Below are 17,452 nucleotides of genomic sequence, written 5' to 3' on the forward strand. Positions count from 1 at the left end.
GATTAATAAGAATAAGTACAAGTTTAGATTATCATTTGCACACTAGCATCTGTTAATGTTTACATAGAAAGTCTTTTTTGGATCCATATACCAAAGATCCAGTTAAGCAAAGAATATGTTTTCAAAAGCATTGTGTAGTTTTCTTTTTTTAAGTTCTAGTTTTTGCATAATACAGTGTTGTCGGGCAGCTGAATATTAGCAGTTTTTGTGTTCTCTGGCTGTTATCTTAACCCAGTTTACTAGAGAGCAACCCCACTGCTTGTTCCAAATAATAAAATGGCTCAGCCTTACTTAACCCCATCATTCCCAGGGGTTTTTGGTACCTCAAGTCCCAGAGCAATTTTGCCATTTTTGTGGTATGTCGGTTTATCGATTATTCTCCTTTCCTGCAAATACCCACGTAAACTATATATTGTTTTTACAAGGAGAGATAGAGCTTTCTTTTGATGCCATAGTTAGATAATTAGCTGAAAATTTAGGATGAGAAATTTAGCAAAAAGAACCTAATTTTTTATATATTTTCTTCTCTGAATCCTCACAAAATTAGGTAAAGTGAGAGAAAATCCCCTCCAAGTTTATCAATTCAGGTGTCCTGATTTCAGAAATACCTCATTTATATAGAATTTCCATACTTTCCCAGCACTTATAGGAAACATACTACAAGGTGTACATTATTCTTTACAAACCCGTAGAATTTTTACATTAGGTATGATGGGAATGCAACTCTAATTTTAAACAAATAAACCAAAAATACCCACAAAAGTATATATTTCTGTAAAGCAGACAGCCCAGACTATCGTATCAGGGGTATTTGGGCATTCTTCATGCAGCTATTTGGCCACCAATCACTGTCAAAGGTGGCCGCAGAAATTATTTCCTGCACTTTTTTTCACCAACACTTCTGTGTGATTTTTTTGCACAGGGTATGTGTTACGGCAGAGAAACCCAGCCAAAATTGTTTAGCTGCATCTCCTGATTACGGAAATACCCCACATCCTAGACAGACCCTGCAGGCAATATCCTATCCTCCGATGACCTTGCAGGTGACGTCAGAACTGACGTCCGCGACCCGGAAGGGAAAGCCCAATCGCGCGAACGTTCGCACTGGCAGCTGTTACAGGAGATCGCTGGCTTCTGCTGACCGGGGAAATCCGGGCTGTCAAGAAGGTCAGGACGTATCGGTACGTCCATAGGTGACTGAAGGGGTTATCCAGCTGGACATTCTGACTAACGAAAGTCTATAGAGGAACATTAGTATACGATCAATAAAGGCTTTAATGGCGGGCTCCTCAACTGCCCCACAGCTTGGCAGACATTGAGGGTGTCTTGGAGGTTATGCGATGTGATGTATATGTCTGGAAGAGGAGGTGACTGCATCCTGGTGTGCAAAGGTTGTTTTTTTAGATTATTTTTTTCAGCATAAAATTAAGTTTTAAAGGGCCCAATACATTTACATTCCCATTTAGCAATGTTTTACTAACAATTTACCTCTGGGTGTTCTGTTGTGAAAACAGAGGAGCCCTACATTAATGTTTGGGAAGCGATGTAATTTGTTTTGGATAAAATAAAAAAATATATTCCCCTCTAGCAAATTATGTTCTGGATTTAAAGGAAATCTGAAGACTCCTCATGCCGTGAAATGATTGCTTAATTATCTGAACTTGAAAATGATGTGTTATTTGAACAGATTTTGTTGCAAATTCTAGCAACATATTTATTATGGAATACCCTGCTACCAGCAGGTCGCAAGAGAGATGTCATAATTTTCACATTACCGGAAAGCATAATCCCCCATGGGCGTTCTAGCTTAATGACTACTAGAATGAGTTTCTTGGAAACTGTCTGTAATAGGGTTAACTTACATTTGCAAAGTGCATACATGTAATAAACACACTGCAGGGACACTAAAACCAAGCAATCCAAACTGGGTCATGTTACACAATGACTCTTGTTCAGAAATTAATTTTCAACCTTTTTTACCCCACTTAACAGCGTCATTTTTATAAAAATAGGCGATTGTGCGGCTAATTAGATGCAGGGGGTATAAATATCTTAAGTACAAGTGTTTCTGTAGTTTTGCCTTGATAAGTATATATATTTAAATATGGCCTACAATTATGAAGTTTAATACACGTCATATGGTTTGGCTGAAATGATCTATTTGGCTCTGTTGCTTTAGATATATTAATTAAGATAAGGGAGCGATTTCAGGACTATGAAGCAATTAGTTATGCAGAATTTGTGACCAAATAGCACAAACGCCAGCTTCAACCTTCTTATAACAGAATCTATTGAACAGCCAAATAGGCAAGAAGAATTTCAAAGCCAACTGACAATGGAGTAAGTGGTGGAGCTTTGATCTGTCAAGAGATACCTCCTCATTTAGAGTGTTTTTACATACCGTATTGTCCTGATTATAGATTGCACTTTTCCCCCCTAATTGAAATCTTTAATAGGGGTGCAGCCTTTAATCGGGGTTTAGATAGTCAGGGCAGCAAGAGTTTTCTCTCCTGTAGAGATTAAGCGGGGAGAAATGGAGCACGTGCGGCAACATGGTCCATTGGTAACGCAAGCTGATGGAATTGGTTCCACCATGTTCTGTTCATTCTCTGCAAGCTCTAACCACTAAACGCTTGCCTTTCTATCTGGTCTATTGAAGCCCTTGTAAGCTCTCCACATAAATTCATAATGGCTCCCTAGCTGGTGTATCACGAATTAAGGGTGGACCTTAAAGACTACAAAGGATTGCATTATAGCCCAATACTTTATAGCCTTTGTGTATTTTATCTTACAAAAAAAAACTATTTACTTAAATGTATAAAGTTGGTCTCAGTACACATCATCTAGAGAAAAGGGGCTACAGCATGAATTTAACTCACCAACAGTGGTGGGAGATATAGTTAGAGGCTGAATGGTTACAACGTACCCACAATAGCTAAGTAGCCTTCTTATTGGCTCAAAAAATATCCAGTTTTTAAGCATATATTCAACATGAATGTGCAGCTATAAAAACATAGACATGTTTCCACCTGAAGAGGAGACCACTTGGGTCCCAAAGGCTTATGTTGGTCAAAAGCTTCACCAAGAGACCAAAGAGAGATACATGATCACCTAAACGTTATATTACGGCTTCCACATAGCAAAAGTTTTCATGAAGATTGTCAGATTTTTTTTTAATATAGCAACAGAAACGTACACAGTGCATGTTACAATACTTATTCAAAGGGTATGACCAAACTAGAATTGACAGGCTAAGATTAACCGATATATTAAGTAATGATGGCCCTGCTTACAAGCTTATGATCTAGAAGTATTTTGTCCCTCCTTTACTATTAAAAATGAATTTAGAGCACACAATGTTGTATGTATGCATTCATATATTCATTGCTACAATCTAACACTACTGATCAGTCTATCCATAGCATTCGTCACTCACCTAAAAGTGATCTAAAGGCAGGTTTTAAAATGAGAGATGAAAAGAGACAAACATCAAGCAAGGCAGAGGACTCCTAATAACCTAATGATAATTCCATTTTATAGACAATTTCGATATGGTGAACCTGAGCTATTTCCCAGTCTTCTGAAAATCATCTTAAAACTCATCTGGCCTACAGTAGTTTGCAATAACCCCGTTTCAATTTACGCCTTAATGTTTTAATGCAGAATTTCTGGATGGCTTCAGAGAAACGAACTGTAATGTTGATATCTGCAAACAGTATATATTTGGCCATGCAAATTTAATTGGCTTCTCTCCTATTTCCAACACTCCCAAGAACTCACCTAGTATGCAAACCAATCTCTCAACAGATCTATTTGTATTATTATTTTTTGTACATGGGTCGGAAATAAGTCAATATTTTATCACATTAACAGGTCCAGCAGCCTTACAAAAGTATGATGTCATAGGGATTTAGGAACCAGGGGACAGATATCACTCGGGAATGTTATCGGAAATCACAATATATACCACTGCTATACTACAGTAAGTCTTTATTTAAAATTTACTTGAAATAGAATAAGTACCGTATATTGTCATTTATTTGAAATACCGATTAGGGCAGAGATGTTAGGGGTGACTAAGAGGGCTGGAGCCCAGACACACAGAGAAACTTGCTATGTCTATAGTGGATATGTTGATACAACATGGAATGGTTACGTGTTTGTGAGCAGAGTCTTTGTGTATGTGTGTAGGAGTTGTTTAATTCTGAGAATTTAGTATAGGCTCAAACCACATCTGTTGCATGAGCAATAGTGATGCCCCTGGCAAGGGTGACCAGATGGGTTTTGATTTTAATATATATTTTCTCCACACTCCCCACTTAAAAAAGGAAATCAGGTCATTGTAGTATGAGAAAAACTTACTTTTCCTTTTCTTTTTTTCTTTAGTGTACATTGCCTGTGCATTATACTATGGATAGTGCTGTCGCCAATTAAACTGGTAGCAGTGATCCCTGGCATCACTGCCTTCTCAAGCAAATATCCAAACATCAAGCAAGTTGCTTCTGTAACACCGGACTTCTAGGCTAAAATGGATAGATACATGCAGGTTTTATTTATTTATATAAAAATGTATAGCTAGTGCCAGATGGGTTCATTTAATTTGCACATTAGCCGTGGAGTAACAGCTAATCTGCCTGAATTTCTGAACATACCCAAACCTCCAAGCCAGCATTAATATTTAATGCTCAGTACCAAATGAAAGGACCTACTGTCGGGCCTTTCTAGCAGAGACGCCAGGAGGTTCGCTCTACAGCACTCCAATAGACTTTATAGAGTATGTCTCTCCAATGAAACGTAGACGCAGCTGGATCCTTCCGTGCAGCTCTAGTATAAATAATAAAATGCACCAAAGAAAGGTGAATCCCAGCCTGTTTGCAGGTCTGTTTTGCACTCTTTTACTGCCTTCACTAACAACTTGTGAGCCTGAGGGCACAGAAATGTGCCTTTCCACATCATTCTGGCACTCAAAGGGTAAAGAGTATGGAGCTTGCTAACTGTACAGAGAATAAAAAAGGTCCGTCTACTGGAATGTTTATTGCTGTTTCAAAGGTTTAAAGACCAGAGTGTTGTTTCGATCCATAACTAATCTAGTTATGTAATAATAACAGCAGAGTCGTCCAGAGGTTGTGTTGGTAGACGCTTTCTTCTACCTCTCTCCGGATCAGGTCTATACTAGACACGGAAAATAATTCAGAATTCTCCGAAGAACTAATCATAAAAATTCAATGTTCTATTACTTCACAAGAAGGATAATGATTATTATTATAGTCAGAAGGTTAGGTCTTTATAACACCATATGGCTGACATTTTGATCATTGAAACAACGATACACAAGTGATATGACATTAGCTCTTTTTTGGTGGCAGAAAGAATAATCATTCGTGATGGTAGATACGTGAATACTGAATATGGCAATATCATTTGCTTTAATTGCATTTCTATCATAACATTACCTGACAGGTATAGTTACTGTCCAACGTACATATGACAAACTAAAAGTTCCTATATAAACATGATAACAAAATGAGCAGACACTACAGGACTGGTAGGAGTGATCAGTGTTTGGCACTGATTGTGGGATGCTGAATAGAGTTCTTCTACGCTTCATGTATAATTACAGCCGTGTTTCCCCATCACCGGCCAGAAACACCAATTTCCAATGAAACGTCAACGAAAACATACATAAGAAACGACAGGCCTTTGTTGGTCAGGGCAAGAAAACGTTTGAACTACATTTCCCATGATTCCCAATCACACTTTGGCATGGTAGAAGACATTTCAAAAACAGCTGTAGTTCTACTTTTGGGCAGCAGAAAGTATGGATGTCAGGGTGCGGCACCTTATAATACAAACCAATAGAACTAATAATAAAAATATTAAAGGCCTTGGACCCATGTGTTTATTCTTTATATGACTGCCGGTAATACCTTTGGAATGGTCAGCAGCAAGTTTCCTTTGATACAATAATATAGCAACACCTAGTCCAAACCAAAAAACTTTCAGGCAGGTCTACGGATTTGAGTCTGGATACACAAAATATGAGGAACAAATACAAAAGGAAATAGCAGGAGTCATAACGATTTCTGTGCAGAATGTACAAGCTAACAATCCATGATCGATCTTCCCAAAGAACACTACAAAACCTATTAGAAAAATATGTCCTGTTGGCATAAAGAGCCCACATTCACGCTAGCTTGCCTTTTAAAAGGGTAAATCAATTTCTTAATGTATTGTTTGGGCACCATGGCCTATTTAATTTGGTGGAAAAAGTCATAAAAAAAAAAAAAAAAGCGTCACGTCCCCATTTTGCAATGTTGCTAGCTTAAAGGCAGATCCACGGGAATACGCCTAGCCTCATCGGCCTCTAATGACAGAGGACAGGTAGGTGTGTGACAATGTCTCTTCCAGGAATGAAAGCGACAAATCATGCGCGTGGCCTGGTGGGGATACGAGAAATGTACAGAAGACAAAGACCAGATGCAGGAGGACAGGAGGTGGAGGTGGTGGTAGAGCAGAAATCAGCAGGAGGTAGACACAGCTGTCAGACATGGAAATGTCTAGTTACCAAGTTCATGGGGAATCTGCCCTGCGGCAGGTCAGTTTCCCTATGTCTATTTTAACATCTGTGTCAAAACAAATTAAGTCATGAATTAAAGAAGAAGGAGATATGTGAGGTCAGCAGCCCTGAATGCTTTTATACAGAAAAAACAAGGAAGTAACCAAAGTAAACTACTAACAATGCATCGGAGAGCATTCAGACATAAAACTAACATATACAATCATTTATATTATTTTCTACTCACTTTAAGATCACTTTATGGGTGCGCTTACGCTCCACTCCCATTAATAAAAAGTACTTATAGATACAAGAGTCCTGGACCGCATCCTGAAATCTTCCAATGTAAATATGGCATTTATTGTTTTCTTTGATGTGCATTAATATCATTTATAGGTGTACCTTAAATGCTCTCCGACATCCATATAATCAACCCCTATTCCTGTATCGTACGGTAAAATAATTACATTATCAAATGCAACAAAAAAAGATGAAAGCAAATATTTAAATAAGTTGGCCTCCAAAATCTATTACAACCTAAAATTTAATCGCAAAAAACGTTCTAGTCAAAATAAACAACAGTAATGTTTCGACAAAATAGAAAAACTACGAATATATATACTTTTGGCTGAAATACACTTTTTTTAAAAATTTAAAGAACCTGCTAAATTTGTGAAAGATGGAAAGAATTGGAAGAGGATTGTGTTTGGTGGAGTAAGCGTGTATTACTAGTTGTATCTATCCTTCAATACATAGAAACAAATACGAACGCCCGTCAGTGAAAAGCATTCGCAGGCACTCCAGGAGTTCTGTTACTTACACATCCAATTTGAAAAACATATTGGTCTAAAATGTATTTTTGGACACTAAGAGTATTTTCTTCCAGTGCCGGTTTATCGCTACATGTGTCCCAATGCCCAGGGTGACCGTGAGGAGGAAGGGTTTAACTTCACAACTCCAGTATTCTTTTGCCGGGTTGGCATTAACTTTCCAATCCTCTGTGCCAGTTAGTGCCCCATATGCCCACCAGCTGCCCACTATGTGGTGTTTTACATCAAAGATTACGTTAAGTTGCCCTCACCCTAAGGGCAATGAGCACTCGGTCACCGACCTCCCAATGGAGGGTATAAGCAGGGTCCCAAAGGGACATTACTGCCCCTAGAAGGGGTACAATGCTTACCGGGCCACTGTCAGACAAAAGAGCAGCGGATCCCTTTCTATTTCCCCTCCTCCTCCTCCCCCTTATGTCCTTTTCCCCTCCCCACCATCCTTTTAGCTCTTTCCCCATCCCTCCTTTCTCACCTCCGGTACCATCCGAGTTCTCGTTCAGGCTGCCCGAGGAGTCATGGTGAGTGCCCACACACCCTCCCATGGGTGCCGGCGGGGGCAGCCTCGGCCGTTACCACTCTTTTTGCCTTCACACGGGCAAGCGCGCTCACGCTGCGCGACCCCAAACACGGGGACTACAAGGAGGCGAGAGGACAGGGCCAGAGACGCGCATGATACGTCACAGAACTCCCCCCTCTCTCGGTCCCCTCGCTGTAACAGCCTATCCGCGCCGTGCATGTGACGTCACCAAAGGGGTCGGGCTTTCTGATGCTGAAAGAAGATTGTCTTCTATCGGTTTGCCTGTCACCTCTTGTGCTCAGTGTTTATAACAGACTATATTTAATATGACGTCAGGCAACTCGCCCCATCCTGGCAGCAGTTTTTTTCTACGGTATTTTGTTTCACTTTTATCAACCTCTTCCCTACACAGATGTTTTATGATTACAATAACATGTTTTATGAGTGTCACTACGATTTGCACTGACTGTAAAGGAAGTTAACTGAATACCACTTTGAACAGACAGGGTCCTTTACAACAGGGACAGAATGTCAGCTCCTGTGTCTAGGGTTACAGACCACTAGGACAGATGCCATGGCTACTGCACCAGTGTTTTGGGCTCAGAGATTTAACAGGTTGGCATACACCAGGAATTATTTGGTGTCGTGACTTTACACGCGTCAGGGGACTGTGGCTTGCGTCAAGATTTTGTTAAGCCAGAAAACAAAAGTATTGAACCCTATAAGATAAGACTCTGGAAACGCTTTACAGCATCTTCCATTTGAGGCCTTCCTAGGTGACCACATGTGCATCTCCTCAGTGGTCCTTTTGTGCCATTTTCCACAGGTTTTCAATCTATGACATTCACACGTCACATTTGACGTAGATGACAATAAGTGAAGTGATTTGCGACCTGTCTATCCAGTCACCTTAGTCTACCTAGTCACCCTGTACCCCCCATAAACTATTACTTTTGCATCCTTACTGGTGTGTCCTGTTGTATGGGTTGGTTGAGGAGACTTTTCCCCAAAGGAGCAGGCATAAGACAGGAGAGGCTACCACAAGGAATGCGGCAGAAACGGACAGGGATCCCGTGGTCAACACCTATTCCCGCCATACTCTTCATGGGCTTAACAATTTTAAAGAGTAAACTCGGGCCTTCTCATCAAGGAAGTTTGCTGGGGTCCCTCATTACCGCGTATCAAAGTGACTCCAGATGAACCAAACATTTCTTGGAAGATTTGAAACTCATTTTTGCTTTTCAACTCTAGCTTTAAACGTTAAATGGGATGTACAGTGGGGCAAAAAAGTATTTAGTCAGCCACCAATTGTGCAAGTTCTCCCTCTTAAAAATATGAGAGAGGCCTGTAATTTTCACCATAGGTACACTTCAACTATGAGAGACAGAATGGGGGGAAAGAATACAGGAAATCACATTGTAGGATTTCTAATGAATTCATTGGTAAATTCCTCGGTAAAATAAGTATTTGGTCACCTACAAACAAGCAAGATATCTGGCTCTCACAGACCTGTAACATCTTTAAGAGTCTCTTCTGTCCTCCACTCGTTACCTGTATTAATGGCACCTGTTTGAACTTGTTATCAGTATAAAGAACACCTGTCCACAACCTCAGTCACACTCCAAACCCCACTATGGCCAAGACCAAAGAGCTGTCGAAGGACACCAGAAGCAAAAGAACACCAAAGAACACCATACCTACAGTGAAGCATGGGGGTGGAAACATCATGCTTTGGGGCTGTTTTTCTGCAAAGGGACCAGGACAACTGATCCGTGTAAAGGAAAGAATGAATGGGGCCATGTATCGTGAGATTTTGAGTGAAAACCTCCTTCCATCAGCAAGGGCATTGAAGATGAAACGTGGCTGGGTCTTTCAGCATGACAATGATCCCAAACACACCGCCCGGGCAACGAAGGAGTGGCTTCGTAAGAAGCATTTCAAGGTCCTGGAGTGGCCTAGCCAGTCTCCAGATCTCAACCCCATAGAAAACCTTTGGAGGCAGTTGAAAGTCCGTGTTGTCCAGTGATAGCCCCAAAACATCACTGCTCTAGAGGAGATCTGCATGGAGGAATGCACCAAAATACCAGCAACAGTGTGTGAAAACCTTGTGAAGAACTACAGAAAACGTTTGACCTCTGTCATTGCAAACAAAGGGTATATAACAAAGTATTGATATGAACTTTTGTTATTGACCAAATAATTATTTTCCACCATAATTTGCAAATACATTCTTTAAAAATCAGACAATGTGATTTATGGACTTTGTTGTCTCATTCTGTCTCTCATAGTTGAAGTGTACCTATGGTGAAAATTACAGGCCTCTCTCATCTTTGCAAGTGGGAGAACTTGCACAATTGGTGGCTGACTAAATACTTTTTTACCCCACTGTAGCTTGTGGGAAGCTGGGATCTGAATAACAGCTATCATAAAAGTCAGTTTTTTTGTGTTCACCCAGATATTAGCATAAAATCACGGTTTGTTGCATAAACTCCTGTGCCTGTAAACATATAAACTAAATGGCAACCTCCCACAATGGTTGCAGTTGTATGAAAATGTAGGTACTAATGCTTTGTCTTTAACCTCTTAAGGACAATGGGTTGTGAGCCCGTACATGTACAGGCTTTGTCATGAATGGGTTAAATGGCTAGTGCGATAAACATTTTATACATGATCGTTTATATTTTTATTAAGTATTTAAGTCCTCATAACCATCTGTGTGCTCTATATAGTGTTTGTGTGAAACTCTGTGTAAAGACACTTGACTCCACACAGTTCCAAGCTTTCTGTTGCCGTATGCAGTTTCTCAGGCCCTGTTTACCTAATGTACAGCGCAGCGGAATATGATGCCACTATGTAAACAATAATCATTATTTCTAAGTGAGGCACTAAAAAGCTGCCATTTAAAAAAAAAATCATATCTAAAAAAAAATACATTTAAACACAATTGATCGGATGCCCTTAGGTGTTCAGACGCCCTGTGCGGACTAGTTCTCTAGTGCTCCCCTCGACAAAAAAGAAAGGGAATAAATCTAGTTTTAATTAGAGATTATTTATGTGCAAGTACAAACAAGCACAATAATATATAACTGGAAACACTGGTAACAATAATGTACCTTAAATACATTAAATATAGGAAAAAAGACAGCTAACGGTACAATCTTTGTAACAAAAACATTTCCCATTAAATATTGAAAAAAATTGGACCCTAGGCAATTATTTTCTTTGTACCCCCTCCACGCACCCTAACATGCAATCACTCCCTCAGCTCCCACACCAAAAAAATTTTTTTGCACACTGACTGCAGATTAGGGGAAGACTGTGAGAGTCAGTGCAGTCTTCCCTCCTGACTCTAGTGTGACTTTGAAAGGTCCTCTCTCCCGTACTTTTCCCCTTTTGTCCTTTTGTCCCCTCATTCACTAAGCCACACCTCTCTTTTCCTTCCTCCCCGTAGTTTAGGTATAGATCAAATAAACAACACATGTAAACAACACTTGCGTGTATAGCATTGCAGGTATATTCCATCAGATTAAGACACAAACCCAGCTTTGCAGGTATAGATCAACTGGGGATCACATGCAAACTCAGCACTGAAGGTATAGATCAAATAAACAACACATGGAAAGAGCACTGCAGGTATTCATCCACACATTAATTAATTCATTATCTTCCTCATTAACACAATTCATACAGACATTAATTCATTTATTATCTCACACTTTCACACAATTCATCCACACATCAATTCATTTATTCTCTCACACATTCACAAAATTCATCCACATACCAATTCATTCATCCTCACGCATTCACATAATTCAGCCACACATTAATTCCCTTACTCATTCTCACTCTTTCTTTCAAGATTCTTACAACCTGCCTTTCTCACAATCTCCTCCCCTTCTCACTATCTACTATCTTACTATCTACCCCTCTTCCCTTTCTTACTATCTACTCCCTCTCCCCCTTCTTACTATCTACCCCTCTCCCCCTTCTTACTATCTACCCCCTTCCCCCTTCTTACTATCTACCCCCTCCCTCCCCTTGCAGTTCACTTACCCTGCTGAAGTCCTGTGATGGGAATGCGAGGCCTGTCTCTATGTTCTGCCGCGGCTCGCGCAGCTTCACTGCTGAGCTTCGGAATATGAGATCAGGGCAGCGGTAGGGAGCTGAGGAGGGAAAGGCAGCTGAGGAGGGAAAGGGGGCCGAGCGGTTGCTAAAAACTTTTTCATGTGCGACCTCTCAGTGCCCCTCTCTCTCCTCCTCTCCCTGCTCGGCATTGGTGATGGGACTGTTACCTTTCGCCGGCGGGTCTGTCCAGGGAGCTCCTCTGCTGCCGTCCTCGGTGCTATGGAGGTGCACACACTGTCATGGCGGCCAGGAATCCTTACCCAGCAACTGCATACATCACGCTAGGGGGCGGGTCCTCCCGCTTTTTATCTGATTGGCTGATTATTGCCTGCAGCTGTTTGGCACCAAATTTAAACCCACTGCTCACTCTAATCTGAGCCCTTGTGTGGTACAAACGTTATCACTGTCTCAGTGTGCTATATTCTGATTTACTGGTTTCCTGACTCCTGCTTTGTTCCTGACTACTCTTTGATCGCCGCCTGGATTGACTTTGGATTGCTTTTTGGACTTTGCCTGTTTCCTGCCTGCCTCGACCTTGGACTGTAACCTGTTTATGCTATTGGAACTTTCCTGCTGTTGTCCCACTATTGCTCCTGCTACTACCCGTCCTGATATCCTACCATTCTGCAAACGGGACCCGTCTCTCATCGAATTGTTACAGTACACAAGGGCCATTTAATGGATCCCGCAGAAATGGATCAGCTGTTCCGGTCACAGGAGGCAAGAATGCAAGGACTGGATCATCGTATGGATCAATTGGCGCAAGCCCTGCAAACTCTCCTCACACGCACTGATCCGCTGGCAAGTACCGCTACTCCTCCTGTTAACCCACAAGTCACCACACTGCCCGCTGCGGCTATACCATTGCGCCTACCACCTCCACCTCGTTATGGAGGGGATCCCAACACCTGTAGAGGTTTTCTTAATCAGTGTGCGATCCAGTTTGAGCTAATGCCTTCTATGTTTTCATCTGACCGAGCCCGCGTCGGCTATATTATTTCACTCCTGACAGACCGAGCCCTAGCCTGGGCTTCGCCTCTTTGGCAAAAGGAGTCGCCTTTAATCAATGACTACCGTGACTTTGTGGCTACCATGCAAAGAATCTTCGATTTGCCAGGTCGTGAGGCCACAGCTTCTGCATCGCTCATGTCTCTCCAACAAGGCTCCCGTTCCTTAACAGACTACGCCATAGAATTCAGAACGGTAGCCGCTGAACTGGGTTGGAACAATGAAGCCCTAGTTGCTGCATTCATGCATGGCCTATCTGAGAAGTTAAAAGACGAATTAGCAGCCAGAGATGTGCCTGAGGACCTGGAGGATCTAATAACATTTGTATCCCGCATAGATCTCCGCCTCAGAGAGCGACAATCACAAAAGGAGAAACAAAGGAAACCTCTTATACGGCTAGCTCCCCGTTTCTCTAATTCCACACCCCAGAGACTAGACCCGGAGGAACCTATGCAATTGGGTGCTACCTCCTTAACTGAGCAAGAAAAGACTCATCGTCGCACTGAAGGCCTCTGTCTTTACTGCGGAGGTAGGGGACATTTCGCTAGATATTGCCCGAACAAGCCGGGAAACGCCCGCACCTAGGTAGGATCAGGGGACCTACTCTGGGTGTTCTTTGTATCTCCCCTGAGCAGCAGATGAAACGCATGACGGTTCCAGCCTCATTATCTTGGGAAAACACCAGGGTAAACGTAGAGGTACTCATCGATTCTGGTGCTGCCGGTAATTTCATCGACTCCACGTTTGTTACCCGGTCAAGAGACATACACCACTGACATTGGAGGCAATTGATGGTAGACCTCTAAGCCCTTCCACTGTTACCCATGAGACAGAGGCCATCTTCTTTCATGTAGGAGCACTGCATCAAGAGGTTATGAACTTCAATGTGATTACATCTCCTTCCTGTCCTGTGGTGATTGGATTTCCTTGGCTCCAGAAACACAATCCGACGATAGACTGGAGAACTTCTCAAATCGTGTCTTGGGGTGAGGACTGTCAAAAACGCTGTCTTTGTAAAATCTCACCCGTACACAGTGTCACTATCTCTCCTCTCTCCACCAGAATTCCGAAACCGTATCAAGCATTTGCGGATGTTTTCAGTAAGAAGGAAGCGGATCGCCTACCACCCCATCGTCCCTATGACTGCCCAATCGATTTGTTACCTGGAACCACACCTCCTAGGGGCAGGGTATATCCTCTTTCGAAACCAGAGAACGAGGCTATGGAAGCCTACATCAAGGAGAATTTGGAGAAAGGCTTCCCCGGCAGGAGCGGGATTCTTCTTTGTGAAAAAGAAAGAGGGGGATTTAAGACCATGTATTGATTACCGTGGTTTGAACCAGATAACAATAAAAAACAAATATCCCATACCTCTGATTCCTGAATTATTTGACCGTTTAAAGGGTGCTACTATCTTCACAAAACTTGATCTCAGAGGGGCCTACAACCTTGTACGGATACGTGAAGGACATGAATGGAAGACCGCCTTCAATACCAGGTCAGGTCACTATGAATACCTGGTCATGCCATTCGGGCTCTGCAATGCCCCAGCAGTGTTCCAAGACTTTTTTAATGATTGCCTCAGAGACTATCTCTCCCAATTTATTTTAGTATATCTTGACGATATCCTAATATATTCACCAGATCTCCAGACGCATCGCCGGCACACTACCCTTGTTCTTCAAAGATTAAGGGAGAACGGACTCTATGCTAAACTTGAAAAGTGTCAGTTTGAGGTTTCCAAAGTTGCTTTTCTTGGTTACATCATCAGTTTGTCCGGTTTTGAAATGGATCCTACCAAATTGAATGCCATCCTTCACTGGCCTAAACCAGAAGGCTTAAAACCTCTTCAGCGATTCTTGGGCTTTGCGAATTATTATAGGCGTTTTATCCGGAATTTCTCACGGGTCGCAGCTCCTCTCACAGCCCTTACTAAGAAGGGGGCCGACGTACACAACTGGCCTAAAGAAGCATACCAAGCTTTTCAGAAGCCAAAAAGGCATTTACCTCTGCTCCGGTCCTGGTTCACCCTGACCCGTCTCTTCCTTTCACCCTTGAGGTCGATGCCTCAGAGAGCGGAGCGGGAGCTGTACTATCCCAGAGGAAATCTTACTGTAGTCCGCTACACCCATGTGGCTTCTTCTCTAAGAAATTCAGTTCATCCGAAAGGAATTATGATGTGGGAAACTGGGAACTCCTAGCCATCATACTTGCCTTGGAGGAGTGGAGACACCTCTTGGAAGGCACCACCATCCCGATAACCATCATTACAGATCACAAGAATCTATCCTATCTGAGCACAGCTAAACGCTTAAATCCACGACAGGCCCGGTGGGCACTCTTTTTGTCACGCTTTCAATACATCATTACTTACAGACCCGGCTCCAAGAATACCAAGGCTGATGCGTTATCCCGTCAACACGCTACTATCATGGAGGAGGAAGAGATCGAAAAAGAACCCATTATTCCAAGGAACAGGATACTGGCCATGGTTAAAACAACACTTGAGTCTCCTCTGATAACCAGACTCAAGGCTATGCAACACCATCTTCCTACCAACCTACCACAGGGAAAATTGTTTGTGCCCATGCGGGAAAGAATCCCTCTCATGTCTATTCATCATAATACTTTACCTACTGGACATCCAGGTGTTTCTCGAACCATTTCCTTGATCAAAAGATCATACTACCATGAATAAGGACATCAAGGAATATGTGTTAGCCTGCCAAGCCTGCGCCAGGGTGAAGACACCTCGCTCACTACCTTCTGGTCTGTTACAACCACTTCCTCTACCCGAACAACCTTGGACCCATCTATCGATGGATTTTATTGTGGACCTGCCGCCTTCCAATAGATATACTACTATTTTGGTTGTGGTCGATAGATACTCGAAAATGGCTCATTTCGTTCCACTTCTTGCTTTACCTACAGCGGCAGCACTTTCTTCTATCTTCATAAGAGAGATCTTCCGATTGCATGGACTACCTAAAGAAATTGTCTCAGACAGAGGGAGCCAATTCGTGTCAAGATTCTGGAGAACGTTCTGCTCTGAGATGGGAATCAAGTTATCGTTTTCGTCTGCCTACCATCCCCAATCCAATGGGGCAGCAGAGAGGACCAACCAATCACTGGAACAGTACCTACGCCTTTTTATTTCAGACCATCAGGACAATTGGTCCGATCTTCTTCCCTGGGCCGAATTTGCCTTCAACAATGCCACTCATGAGTCCACTAGGGCTGCAACAACTAATCGATAAAATCGATAATAATCGATAATGAAATTCGTTGGCAACGAATTTCATTATCGATTAGTTGAATCGATTATTATCGATTATAAAATGAGGGTTTTTTCAGAGCAAACGCTCTGAAAAATCCCCCTCATTATATAATCCGTTTAGTCTGACTCACCGTCTCACAGCAGCAGCTCCTACTTACTCCCCCTCCCTGTAATCACTGTGACAACTGGCCCCGCCCCTTCCTTCTCCAGGCCAGAACCACATGGCTGTGACACTCATCTAACTGTAAGTATATATATATATATATATATATATATATATATATATATATATGTATGTGTGTATATATATATATATATATATTTGGGCTACTGAAAGTTAGGGGAGGTGGGGGTTAATTTAAGGGCAGTTATGGTTAGTGGGGTGTTTAGGGTTAATTTAGGGGCAGTTATGGTTAATTGGGTGTTTAGGGTTAATTTAGGGGCAGTTATGTTAATAGGGTGTTTAGGGTTAATTTAGGAGCAGCTGTGGTTAATGGGGTGTTTGGGGTTAATTTGAGGCAGTTGTGGTTAATGGTGTGTTTAGGGTTAATTTAGGGGATGCTGTGGTTGATGGGGTCTTTAGGGTTAATTTAGGGGATGCTGTGGTTAAGGCGGTGTTAAGGGTTAATTTAGGGGCAGTTATGGTTAATGGGGAGTTTAGGGTTAATTTAGGGGAATCTAAATCCTGGGGGCAGTGAAGTGACATATCTGGGGGTATAAGGCATATACAGTATATAAGGCATATGTGGGGAGGGCAGTGTGGCATGTCTGGGGAGGACGGAGTGGTGTATCAGGTTGTATAAGGCATATCTGGGGGTAGAGTGGCATATCTGGGGGTAGAGAAGTGGCATGTCTGGGAGGCAGGGTGGCATGTCTGGGGAGGATGGAGTGGGGTATCAGGGGATATAAGGCGTATCAGGCACAGTGGCAGATGTGGGAGGCAGAGTGGAGTGGCAGATGTGGGAGGCAGCGTGGCATATGTGGGAGGCAGCATGGCATATGTGGGAGGCAGCATGGCGTGGCATATGTGGGGAGGGCAGGGCATATGTGGGGAGTGGCATGTCTGGGGAGGATGGAGTGGTGTTTCAGGGGGTATAAGGCGTATCAGGCACAGTGGCATGTGGGGGGTAGAGTGG

At 42.4% G+C, this 17,452-nt stretch overlaps 1 protein-coding gene across 1 annotated transcript in view; it reads right to left on the reverse strand.

Annotated features, from left to right (window-relative positions):
• The window catches only part of UBTD2 (ubiquitin domain containing 2), a 37,702-nt gene extending 29,553 nt beyond the window's left edge, over window positions 1–8,149 (reverse strand). The window contains exon 1 of the mRNA XM_053464709.1: window positions 7,859–8,149. Coding sequence (XP_053320684.1) covers window positions 7,859–7,928 — 70 coding nt within the window. The 5' untranslated portion in view covers window positions 7,929–8,149. The remainder of the gene's footprint in view (window positions 1–7,858) is intronic.
• Window positions 8,150–17,452: the final 9,303 nt, after the last annotated feature.

Source organism: Spea bombifrons, chromosome 4 (genome assembly GCF_027358695.1).
Source record: "Spea bombifrons isolate aSpeBom1 chromosome 4, aSpeBom1.2.pri, whole genome shotgun sequence".
NCBI classification, from domain to species: Eukaryota; Metazoa; Chordata; class Amphibia; order Anura; family Pelobatidae; genus Spea; species Spea bombifrons.